Raw genomic sequence first — 12,056 nt, forward strand, 5'->3', positions numbered from 1 at the left:
TTGCAGGATGCTGACTGGGTAGCCTTCAAGAAGACACTCGGGGAAGAATTTTACATTAAGGACACCAGTTTGATTACGCGCAAGACTTTTTAAAAGTGGGTTTTACAACCCAATAAGGGTGGTCTTGTGGCTACAGAATTGTTAAGAGAATTTGAAAGTTGATTTGAGCAGTTGGATCTTGCAAAATAGCAAGCTCTTGCAAGTCAGAAAATTGAATTGTTTCTACAGGCAGCTGATCTTGAGCTTCAAGAGAAGCTTGATGATTTGCTGGAGGATTAGACTACAGAGATAGGATTGAAAATAGAGTGAAGACATGTCAAGGAAGTTGTTACTGCACTTGTGAAGAAGCATAGAAGAAGAGAAAGATTGCATGTCTCTAGCTTGCCCATTGTTACGGGCAAGACAATTGATGTATCCAGTAAGCCACCTACTTTTGTGGCTAATCCTATGGCTGTACCTGCTATTGTTCCCTTTGTTAGGGAAGATGTCTTAGATGAATTGGTCAAAGGCATGCGGGATCTTCAATTGAAGGTTGCAAATTTGGAGGAAAAAGGACAAGAGAAAAGGGAATGGGCAACATCCCCTAAGCCTGGAAAAAGATGTATGTGGTGTGACAATTTGTAGCATGAGAGAAAGGATTATGCTGCCTATTAGGAGGCCTTGGCACGACAGCTCATCTTTTGGAAAGATGGCAAGATCCATGCACAAGAAACGGGATTGCCTCTTGCTTTGAATTTTGGAAAGGGAGGTATGCAGAAGTTGTTGGAAGACTTGGCTGTCCGAAATGCTTATGCTATGGTACATGCTTCTACTTTTGGTCTATAGTTGGATAGAATGCATGGCCAAGTGATGGTTAGTCCAAAGGCTGAAATATGGACACATGCTTTACATGCATCTGAAAAGAGAAAGGTCAGTGATAGTGAAATGTCTCATGTAGGGCAAGACATTCGTGGCATAACTAGTTGGGAATCACTGGTAGATGCATATTCAGTGTATGCATATTTAGCAAATGTACAAAACACGGATGTACTTGTGGAAGAAAAACAAAAAAGAAATGAAGATATTGCAAGGACATCTAAAAGAATGACAAGAAGAAGTGTGGATTAGCCTAAAGTTGCAAATTAGCCACCTCTCAAGCATGTAATGGAAGAGGTCAGTCAGGAGTAAAAACAGGATAACAAACAAGAGGGCAAAAGGAAGGGCAAGCAGCTAGGATATAAGTTGCAACCTGACATTGAGACAACTACAGATCTTAAGAAGGTTCTTGAAGAATAGATCTTAAACAGTCGAGTGGAATTTACCTTGGGAGAGGTGCTTGGCATTGCCAAGCAAGAATTTCATGATAAGATCATTAACATAATTAAAAGAAAGTGTCAGTTTCTTGGTGACACCACTAGTGCATTGCTACAATTTGAAGAGGAAACTAGTTTGTTGGGTATTTGGGCTGAATATGAGCATGAAGTAAGTACATGATTGTCTATGCAGGATGCTACTAATCAATGAACAGCATGTGGAAAAGAGAAGAAAGTGGCTAAAAATGCATTGTCTTGTAGCAATATGCATGGTAGAGTAAGGCAAATGCAACAATATGGAGAAGAGACTCTAGGATTTATTCCTCGAAGTCACTACATAAGAAATCATTGGGCTAGAGCTACCATTGAAACGGTAGTGAAAATAGGGGAGTGTGAAACTCCTTGTGTTGCTTTACTTGACCATGGGTCCGAGATCAATGTCATTGAGTGTGGATTGTATGAAAATGGTGCATGGCTTGTAGACATTGATCATGGTTGGCGAATTAGGGCTGCAAATAATTCTTCAGGGGAGCTCTATGCTGCATGTCCTAATGTAAAAGTGATGATTAGTGATATACAGGAAGAGCAACACTTCTTTGTGCAAGATAATTCCTCATAAGCAGTGATTTTGGGACAGTCCTATATTATAGGTGTGCATATGGAAACAAAGGTGCTTGATGATGGTTCTACTTATGCAAGAGTTAGAAGCAAGGATGGGAGAAAAGCAGTCCAATTTCTTACTATTTGTGTTAATCATCCTAGAAATTGGTGAGAGTCTCCTTTGGTTCCAAATGTAAGGGAATTCAAAGACCTGGATTTTCATTAAGCACTATTGTAATGCGAGGCTACAGTAGTGCTGTTCAGAGGGTGTACTCGCCTCTTGATGAAATGAAGCATGGATTTACTATTGGTAATTCTTAGTTTACAGCAAACAGTTCATGTTGGTTTAAGCCTATGGAAGCTATGTGCAGGGCTGAACACATATCTATGAAACGAGCTACTAAGGAACTGAGGATATTGGGACTGTTAACTGAAAATGAAGGCATTTCAGGCATGTTTTATGGACTGAATATTAATGACACTATGGCTGAAATTTTAGCAACTATACATGCAAAAAATGAGGTTGAAAACAGAGTGTTGTCAGTATGTTCTTTGGACATATATGATGTTATAGCATTGTTTGCTCAACAGGAAGGATTACAATGGGTTGACACACTTGTGGAGACAAAGTATAAGATAGTTGACAAAAATGTGAAACCAATTGCTTTGCCACTTCTACCAGAGAGTGAGGGTATGTATGAAAAAGTGTCAAGGCAGCCAAGCTTACGGGATCCTAATGATATAGGTCATCAATTTACATCTGAAACATTATAAGAATTGAAAGTTGGTGCAAAAGGGTTTCTTTTGCATGCTGAGAGAGATTGTCTTATGCGGATGTTGGCTAGACATGGAAAGGCATTTGCATTTCAGCCAAGTGAAATAGGTTGTGTGGATCCAAATGTTGTCTCTCCTATGGTCATATTTATGGTGCCACATGTACCATGGAACTTGAGGCCTATTCCAGTGCCTAAAGCTTACTTGCCAAAGCTGATGGATTTGCTAAATGAAAAGATTCGCATGAAGATCTTGGAGCCTTCTTCAGCCCCATACTCAAATCATTGGTTTACTGTGCCAAAAAAAAATGGGGCTTTGAGATTTATTCAATACATGCAACCGGTCAATAAAGTAACCATAAGAAATGTGGGTGCAAGTCGTGGTTGATGAATTTGCAGAGGCTTTTGCAGGAAGAGAGATCTATTCTTTGGGTGATCTTTACTCGGGTTATGATCAGTTTCAGCTTGCAATTGAAAACAGGGATATCACAACCATGAAGACTCCCTTGGGGTTAGTACGGATGTGTACTCTCCCACAGGGAGCAACAAACTCAGTGGCACACATGACAAATGCTATGAATAGGGTACTCAGGGGTTTTATACCACAATTGACTATGCCCTTCTTGGATGACGTTCCAATCAAAGGGTGTGCAATGGATGAAAAGAATGAATAGATGGATGCACATGGATGCAGATAGTTTGTTGCAGACTATATTGTGGATTGTGATAGGACACGTCTAGAAGAGGTGCATTTAACTCTTTTTGGACAAAAGTCTGTCTTTGGAGTTGAAGAGGTTTTGATTGTTGGGCATATGTGTGGGCCTTATGGGTGAAGGCCATCACTAGCAAAAATAGATGGGACTGATAGAATGCAAGATGTACGCATGAATGTATCAGAGGTGCGTAGATTCTTGGATGCATGTGTGTTCTATTTGATATGGATTCCTCACTTTGCACATGTAGCCGATGCCCTTTATTAGCTTCTAAGGAAAGGTCCAAAATTTCATTGGGAAAGGAAGCATCAGAAAGTAATGAAGAAATGGAAGCAACTCTTAAAATCTGCTCCTACGTTGAGAAAGGTTGACTATTCACATGGAAAGCCTATCATTATTACTGTTGATACAAGCCCGATTGGGATTGGATGGGCAATTGGGCAAGATGATGAGGAAGGGCAAATATATGCAATTCACTTAGGTGCTAAAGTATTGACTGAACAACAGAGAAGATATCCACAGGTTAAAAGAGAATTATGGGGAATTGTGACAGCCCTTAAATGTGATAAGGAGTATTTTATGGGTGCTCATGTAGTCATTGAGACCGATTGTTTGCCAGTATTGGGTATGATTACTAGTTGTGCTACTTCTGACATTGCTATGCTCCGGTGGATTGCATACATAAAATCTCTGAACCCTGAATTTCAGCATATTGCAAGAAGAGATAACCCAGTGGCAAACATGTTATCTCGAGCACGTTATGAGAATGAAGATGGGATGATGGATGAGGAGGAAGAAGATGACTTTCTTATGGCTGAAAATGATGTTGCAAGAGTGAATTTAGCAATGCAAGGTGTTGCTACAGCATTAACAAAAGGTTGGACAACAAAGAGGAGACACTTTAGATGTTTTGTATCTTGTGTAGAAGTGTTTCTGGAAGACAAATATGCAGGAGAGTGGCTGAGAATTGGTCAATACCTCAGTACATTAACAAAGAGAGATGGACGGTCAGATGAGCACTTTAAGAAAATCAAGAGGAAAGCATATGGGTTTTTCTTAAAGGATGGATACTTATGGAAACATGCTAAAAAGAAACAGGATATGCCATTGCGAGTTTTGGGTGACGGTCATCACAAGTAAAAGTAATGCAAGAATTTCATGAAAGCTTGTGGGCTGGTCATAGAGGTGTCTGGGGTACTTTTACAAATATCAAAGAAAAATATTGGTGGCAGGGTATGTAGAAGGATGTTGCTCACTTTGTGGAAACATGTACAACATGTCAAATGTATTCATCTGTGAGACATCGGGATGGATTGCAACCCACATATCCATTGTCTCTTCATTTTAAGTGGGTGGTGGATTTGGTCACAATGCCTACAGGTCTTTGGCAAATGAGGTATCTTGTGCTTGCTTGTGAAGAATTGACTAATCAAGTGGAAGGGAAAGTTTTATGTACTAAGACAACAAATGTTGTGTGTACTTTTCTCTTCGAAGAGATCTTTTGTTGGTATGGCTGTGTGGGAAAAACTACAGCAGATAGGGGTGAGTTGGATGCAGATGAAGCTCATGATTTCTTTGCACGATAGGAGATAAATCTTGCTTTAACTTTAGCTTATAACCCTGAAGGAAATGGAAAAAGTGAAAGAGGTCATCCACCTATTGTGAAGGCACTGGCAAAAGCATGTGGAGAGAAGGTAAAAGAGTGGCCACGATTACTCCCTTATGCTTTGTGGGCCGACAGAACAACTCATAGTGCTATTACAGGATATATGCTTGCAGAATTGATATATGGTCAAAAACCTATCATGCCGATAGAAGAGGTGACAGTCACATGGAGTGTGTTACCTTAGGAGGAGGAGTTGAATCGAGAGGAGTTGTTGGTCTTACGCATTAGATAGTTGGAAAGAAAGTCAGAAGACATAGAGGCAACAGTTTCAACGTTAAGGGCATCAAGGATACAAAACAAGAAACGTTTTGACAAAAGACATAGACTGAGACCAAGAACCATACAAGATGGGGATTGGGTATTGATTTATGATAGCAGTTTAGACAACCAGCATAGTGCCATGCATAAAGTTTCCAAAAGATAGTTTGGACTCTATGTGATAAGACAGGTGTTTGATAATGCTACTTATGCATTAAATGAGCTGGATGGGACAGCCATCAAACTTTCAATAGTAGGGAAAAGAATCAAATTATTCAAAAGGTAGGAATCTACTACTTATGAGTTGCCAAAATTAGAAGAAAATAGTGGTCATGATACAAGGGCTAGCTAGGAAGATATGGAAGATGAAGAAGTAAAGGATATGGTTGCAGAGGATGAGGAGGACTCAGAATCCGGTGACAACTAGAATTTTGGCACATACTGGAGGATGTGCAAGTTCAGAGGGGGTGGATGTCATGATGTTATGAGGACACAGTGTGAAAAAGCATGGAATGCATCATCATTTGACTTCTTTATTGATCTAGAGAGTCAATGTGATCTGAGCCATTAGTACTAGTGTGAGTTGCATGGATTATTCGAAAATACTAGTTTTTTGGATAATTTTAGCCTAATTTTGATATTATTTATTGTAAAAATCCGAAAAAGTTAGAAAAGGCTTCTAGATTAGAATGGCATGCAAAAATCTAGTTGCTTTTTCATCTAGTTATGGGATTTTCTTAAGAGAGACAGATGGACGAAATCATGCGCGTCGCGAATCCTATAAACAGGCTGAAAACTGCAGATTGAATTGAAAGAAGAAGAAGGAGTGATCTGGGAGATCCGTGATCAGGTGTCTTGCAATTTTACCCCCCTTTTAGAGCCAACAGAGCCATCAGATTTGGGTTTCAAGCAGTAGAGAAGGAGTTGTAATTTTGATGCACGTTTTGTTCTATGAAGAAGCTCCAGGAGATCTAATGCCTGGAGATTGCTTCTGAGTAGTGCGAAGATTTCAGGTTCTTTCAATACATATTGATTCAATTCATTGTGCTTTGTCTTTGTAGTGTTTACCACTTGTGTATTCTCTATCTTCTCTTCCATCTCCTATCTCTACTTCCTTCTACTTCTGATCCCTGGTGGATTCGACCTTTTGACAAAAATCCCTCTGACACCGCCTGTTGGTCTTGTCCCTATGGCTAGTTCCTTTACTGAAGCTTTGATGGTTTTTCACACGTAGCCATTCCAGTTCACCTCATCCAGGGACTTGGCTTTGCAAGGTTCTCTAGTAGGGATACTTCAATTCTTCTCATCAAGGCATTGTACCTTTGGCTAGAGAACAAGGTGTGGATCACCTTTTCCTGCAACTTACTGACTTTGGGATCCAGGATATTGGCTAGGCTGATGTTGTCATTGGTGTGGACTAGGGATTTGTCCATCCCTAGCATGATGTAGACATCCCTCTTAGGTCACCTCTCAACCTTGTTGACCAGGACCAATGCTTTTTCCACCACTTTCATGCTCAATGCCACCTCGAATCTATGGGGTTCTTCTCCTTATCACACTGCTACGGTCCATGATTCCTATTGGCATCAAATATCTGTAGGAACTCCGTGCATATATTGTAGTTCACATCTTGTCTGACTTTCTCCTCGTACTTTCCCAGGTTGCACTGGCTCGCTTCTCACGGCCGGTTCTTCCATGACCAAGTCATCCAAATTCATCATGTTTCTGACCTTGAACCAGTTCAAGGCCTTTATCTGCGCCGTTAGGCCGTACTTTGCCTTCTCTTCTTCTGTGAATGGAAGCTTGCCTTTGTTTTGGCCTACCATCGTATGTTCCTATCACAATACCACAACTTACCATTAGTTTTCTTGAGACAAGTCTTGGAAAACAATTAGTAGATATTCTTGAGGCACGCTTCATATAGGGACACTTTGGTCATGGGATACAATATCTCTTAAAATTTTATCAGCAAGTTAAAGATGGATTAGGTGTACTTTTCTATTAACAATGTTGGAGCTACAAAAAGACATGGTTTTCATAACAATCAATTGGGACCTAAGGATAATTGTGGCCAGTTAGTGACTTGGAATAGTTGTGTTCAAATTGGCAAGCAATTTGTACAAAAGGTTATATTTGCACCATATTCAAGGCTTGTTGATTTAAGGTTGTTTGAGGTAGTAGTCCAAAGGACTACCCACATGATGTTCATGGATACTTTACAATGGGTGGAATATGGATAAATGCCTTCCTTATTGATGTTGATGCATATAAGCTTGAGTATGGAGACTTCATGGTGAAGTTAAAAAGAATATGTTGAGGTCAAAGTATGCATGCTGCTTGGCAATTATGTGGACAGGATATTGAGTTCAATCAGGTCTTTGGAGAGATGAAAAAGTTATGGTGTGCATGCTTGGTCATTATTGCAAGCACAGTTGATTGTGAGAGAGGTTTTTGCAAAATGAATTATATCAAGTTCAATTATCGCAATAGATTGTCATTGGAGATCTTGAATGGATTCATATTCCTTTCAATAATGGTACTAAAGACCCCACAGATGTTGATCAGGATGCCATCTATGCCACGTGGGATGGATTGAAAGCTCATCGCAATGTTAATGTGGCAGCAAGAGAGTTGATGTGATCAGTAGTATAAGTCATGGTGTGTTTTGATTGTGTTGCTACTTGATTTGAGATCATGGATGATTGTAGAGCTATCTTGTTGCCTTTCTGAACTATCTTAATTGATTGAGCTTCGGGCATTATTATGACATTTCACTTTTGTTTTTGGTGATAGCATTATACTTCTATTTATTTGATGCTTACATATTCACCATATATTATACTAAGTTTGGATATTCTATCGTGCCGTTGGTGTTACATTTTTGTAAACTAATGAACATGAAAGAACAATAACATGGCTTGTATAAATGTCATAGTTAGTTTTAAAAAAATCTCAAATACAATACAATTTGTCGGCAAGGCCAATTCCATAAGAAAGGCACTTCTTCAGGAGCCCTTCGGTAGAAAAAACCTAGGGGCCTTTCAAAAATGAAAAGTTGGACACTCCGACTCTTCGAGCGGAATAAGAGATTCGAGAAGGAACACGGTATAGGCACACGTGGCGAAGATGAGGGAAGATCAATCATCATCGTTGAAAGGTTAGTTCCACGTTGACTTGGACTCTTCGCTTGCAAGTTGCACCTCCTGAGCTCACGTCTCTTCTCTGGGACCTGGGTCTCTCCATCCAACCTGGGGAGCAATATATGAAGCCACGGTCCGGAGATCTGCTGTCACCGAGTTAAGCAGGCAGGTTTCATATCAGGTGGTGGTTTCTCATCACAAAAAATTGATTCGTCCAATCTGGCACCGTGCACGCACTCTATAAACTCTATATAAAGCCCGGAGATGTGCTGTCACCGAGTTACGTAAGTTTCATCACAAAACCTTGATTCGTCCTGACTCGTATCGAGCTGCATAGGCTGCAGATTATACAAATCTTGAGCTGCTGCCGAGCTGCACCTGTCCCTGTTGAGACCCGAGGAGGCGCCCCCTGCGCTGTCATTAGGCTAGGCTAGTAGCTGTAGTAGTAAGTACTCTCGCCATTACGTTCCGGGACAACATACAAACGCCTACTGCACATATAGGATACACAGATCCACCAATCAGCACGATGGGCCTCCGGCGGTTGACTACTGCATTGATGGTGCAGGCGTTAACTACGTGGGCAGCTGCGGTACTACTCGGGGCCGTGGAGGTGGAGGTGGAGGCGGCGGCTATTTGCGCAGCCCAAGACCGGGCGGCCTTGCTGGCTTTCAAGGCGGCCGTGACCAGCGATCCGTCGGGCTACCTGGACACGTGGAAGGCGCAGGCGTCCAAGGCCAACTGCTGCTCCGCGTGGAGGGGCGTCACGTGCGACGTCGCCACCGGCCGCGTGACGGGGCTGGACCTCACAAACGGGCGCATGCGGGGCACCCTCTCCCCTTCCCTGGGCTCCATGTCGGCCCTCCGCACCCTGAGCCTGAGCCAGAACTGCTTCCACGGTCCGATCCCTTCCTCGTTGGGGAAGCTGACCGGGCTCGTGAGCCTGGACCTGGGCAACATGGTCATCGACGGAGGGGACGGCGGCCTCACGGGGGCCATCCCGGCGTCCTTTGGGAACCTGGCCGCGTTGCAGGAGCTGGACGTCTCCCTCAACAAGCTGACGGGCTCTCTGCCTCCCTCGATAGGCGGGATGGCCAGCCTGCAGGACATCCGCATCTTCAGCAACTCCATCGGGGGTCCCATCCCTGCCTCCTTCGGCCAGCTCTCCAACCTCTTCAATGCCGACCTCGCCTACAACCGCCTCTCGGGCCAGGTTCCCGACGCCTTCGCCTCCAACCTCACCAACCTCTTCTTCCTGTTCCTTGACCACAACCGCATCACGGGCCTGCCCAAGGACCTCTCCAACCTCAAGAACCTCGGGATCGTCTATCTCAACGACAACCCCATCCGGAGCGCCGACCGCGTGTCGGGCCTGGCCACCCTGCCCATGCTCGGGGAGCTCCACCTCAGCAGCTGCGGCCTCTCGGGCCCGTTCCCTCGGTGGGTCGCGCGCATCCCGGTGCTCCAGGACGACTCCGACGAGATCACGCCCCTCATCTCGCTCTCTGACAACGACCTCTCGGGGCCTATCCCCCCGGAGCTCGGCAACGTTGCCAACATGGAAAGTCTGCTCCTGGACCACAACCGGTTCTCCGGCGCCATTCCTGCTTCTTTGGGCAACCTTACCTCACTGCAGTTCCTGTCCTTGGACCACAACCAGCTCACGGGCAGCATCCCGGCCACCTTCCTGCAGCTCCAAGAGCTCCGATACTTCAACGTGTCGTACAACTATCTGTCGGGCGAGATCCCGCAGCAGGCGCCCTTCACCGCCTTCGACGCTTCCTCGTACCAGCCCAACGCAGGCCTGTGCGGCTCTCCCCTGCCTCGCTGCGCCCGCACTCGTCGTACCCTTCTATAGGGCCCTATGAAGTATTCCACCTTATCCTTACTCCAGATCACCTCCCTCCGGCGCTCACTTTGGTAAAGTCCACCTAGCATATCAGAGTGGAGCGCCCCCCCTCCCCCTCCCCCTCCCCCCCCCCCCCTTTTCGTGAAGGATATGGGCTTTGTAGTCATACCATGTTGTTTAGCCACAAATACCTATATAGGGAGTAGTAGTGACTTTGAGCTTAGTTTGGTTTTCACTTTATTTGTGATTCCTTATACTCAACGGTGAACTCTCATATGTGCGGCATCACGAGAGTGTAGTCTTGAGATGTCTTTTAATGTTGTATCTTTGTATATCATGAATACAAAGATTCCTTATTGATATATCTTGTGTGCCTTTCCGTTGTGCTTTTTTGTGCCTCATGCTAGGTTATAACTTGGAAGTCCCGTGAAGGTTCATAACACAAAACCACACCCCCCTCCTCTCGGTGGCCTCGCAAAAAAAGTACTCATTCCTTTGCATTTTTACAATGTAGATGAGGTTCATCAATGTCACCGTAATATTAAATCAAATGCACATAAACATAATGAATGTGGATGAACTTATAATGCATCCCAAAGTAAGTAGTTTTCTAAATATGGGGTGTATATCAAACTTACATATTTAGTATAAGTTTGAAATATGGTGCTATGTCCCCCTTGCCATGTGCACTTTCCCTTATTTAGAATATTAAAAGCAAAAGAAACAAAATATTATCTTCCTTTCCTCCCATATTGGTTGGTGATACACTAGCTAATGAAGCTCGGTTGTGTATCCTTGTCTTTGTCTTTCCCTTCCATCACTAGACACGCATCTTCCCACTAACCGCAACTCCCTGCTTATATAGATTAGTTCCTAATATCCCCCCCCCCAATGCATCATCCCGGCCCAAAATGGTGTTATAAACCCCCTTCCTTGAGGTAACGTAGTGCACATGCAAGCTATATATGTATGTATGTATGTATGCTAGACAGTCTTGTGTCACATTTTTCATGTGGTAGCCATAGCATGCGGATAGAGAGAGAGAGTAAGAATGGAGAGGAGAGTGCAGATAGTATGGATTATATATATGATATATATACATACACACATATATATACATACATAGTTTTGCACACACACACACACAGAGGCATACATCGGCAATGCATAGCATCATGATCGAACCTATCGTAGTTAGCACAATATTTGGACCGAGGATTCGTGCACCAGGTCAAGAGGTGGTTCCCTCCACAATGGACACATTGCATGTGAGGTCGTGCAGGTCTTCTAATCATTTCCTAGAGCTTGCCCAGCTCTAGCTTTACATCCGCCAATTCTTGGCTAGGGTCAACACTCTCCCCTTTCTCTTTATTGCTCTGACTAGATCTCTCGCTAGCAATGGCAGCTCTCTTTGAGGCTTTAGAGGCTCCACTATCTCGGCTTGTGGCTCTTGAGCTTCTCTCCTTGAGCATGTCGTCTACGCGCATGGCTTCTTCAAAGACCCTAGCTAGCTCTTCACTCCTAATTTCAGTACATATGAATACAATGGAGACTACTTGCTTACTAGGTTGCTCTGCAGCTAGGATTCTCTTAAAGAGACTCCGCACGTGGGTGATATAATCTCTAATGTCTTCCTTATCCTTTTGATTGACGTTCATCAATCGAACCATGAGGTTATCCAAGTATCTTACCTTAGAGAACCTCTTTATGAAAAGGCTCTTGAGAGTATTGAAAGTGTTGCATTCGATGTCATCTGGACTGGTGT

At 43.4% G+C, this 12,056-nt stretch overlaps 1 protein-coding gene across 1 annotated transcript; it reads left to right on the plus strand.

Moving 5' to 3' along the window:
- The first annotated feature begins 8,482 nt into the window (after positions 1–8,482).
- Positions 8,483–10,649, plus strand: LOC148026328 (uncharacterized). The gene has a single exon (XM_087690746.1). It carries the CDS (start codon positions 8,972–8,974, stop codon positions 10,298–10,300), a length of 1,329 nt encoding a protein of 442 aa, XP_087546872.1. The 5' UTR covers positions 8,483–8,971; the 3' UTR covers positions 10,301–10,649.
- The last annotated feature ends 1,407 nt before the right edge of the window (positions 10,650–12,056 follow it).

This window comes from Lygodium microphyllum, chromosome 13 (assembly GCF_053477565.2).
Source record: "Lygodium microphyllum isolate KBCC chromosome 13, Lygodium_microphyllum_v1.1.10, whole genome shotgun sequence".
NCBI classification, from domain to species: domain Eukaryota; kingdom Viridiplantae; phylum Streptophyta; class Polypodiopsida; order Schizaeales; family Lygodiaceae; genus Lygodium; species Lygodium microphyllum.

Coding starts and splice junctions, on each gene's coding strand:
- LOC148026328 (XM_087690746.1), top strand. CDS start 8,972: ATGGGCCTCCGGCGGTTGACTACTGCATTGATGGTGCAGGCGTTAACT.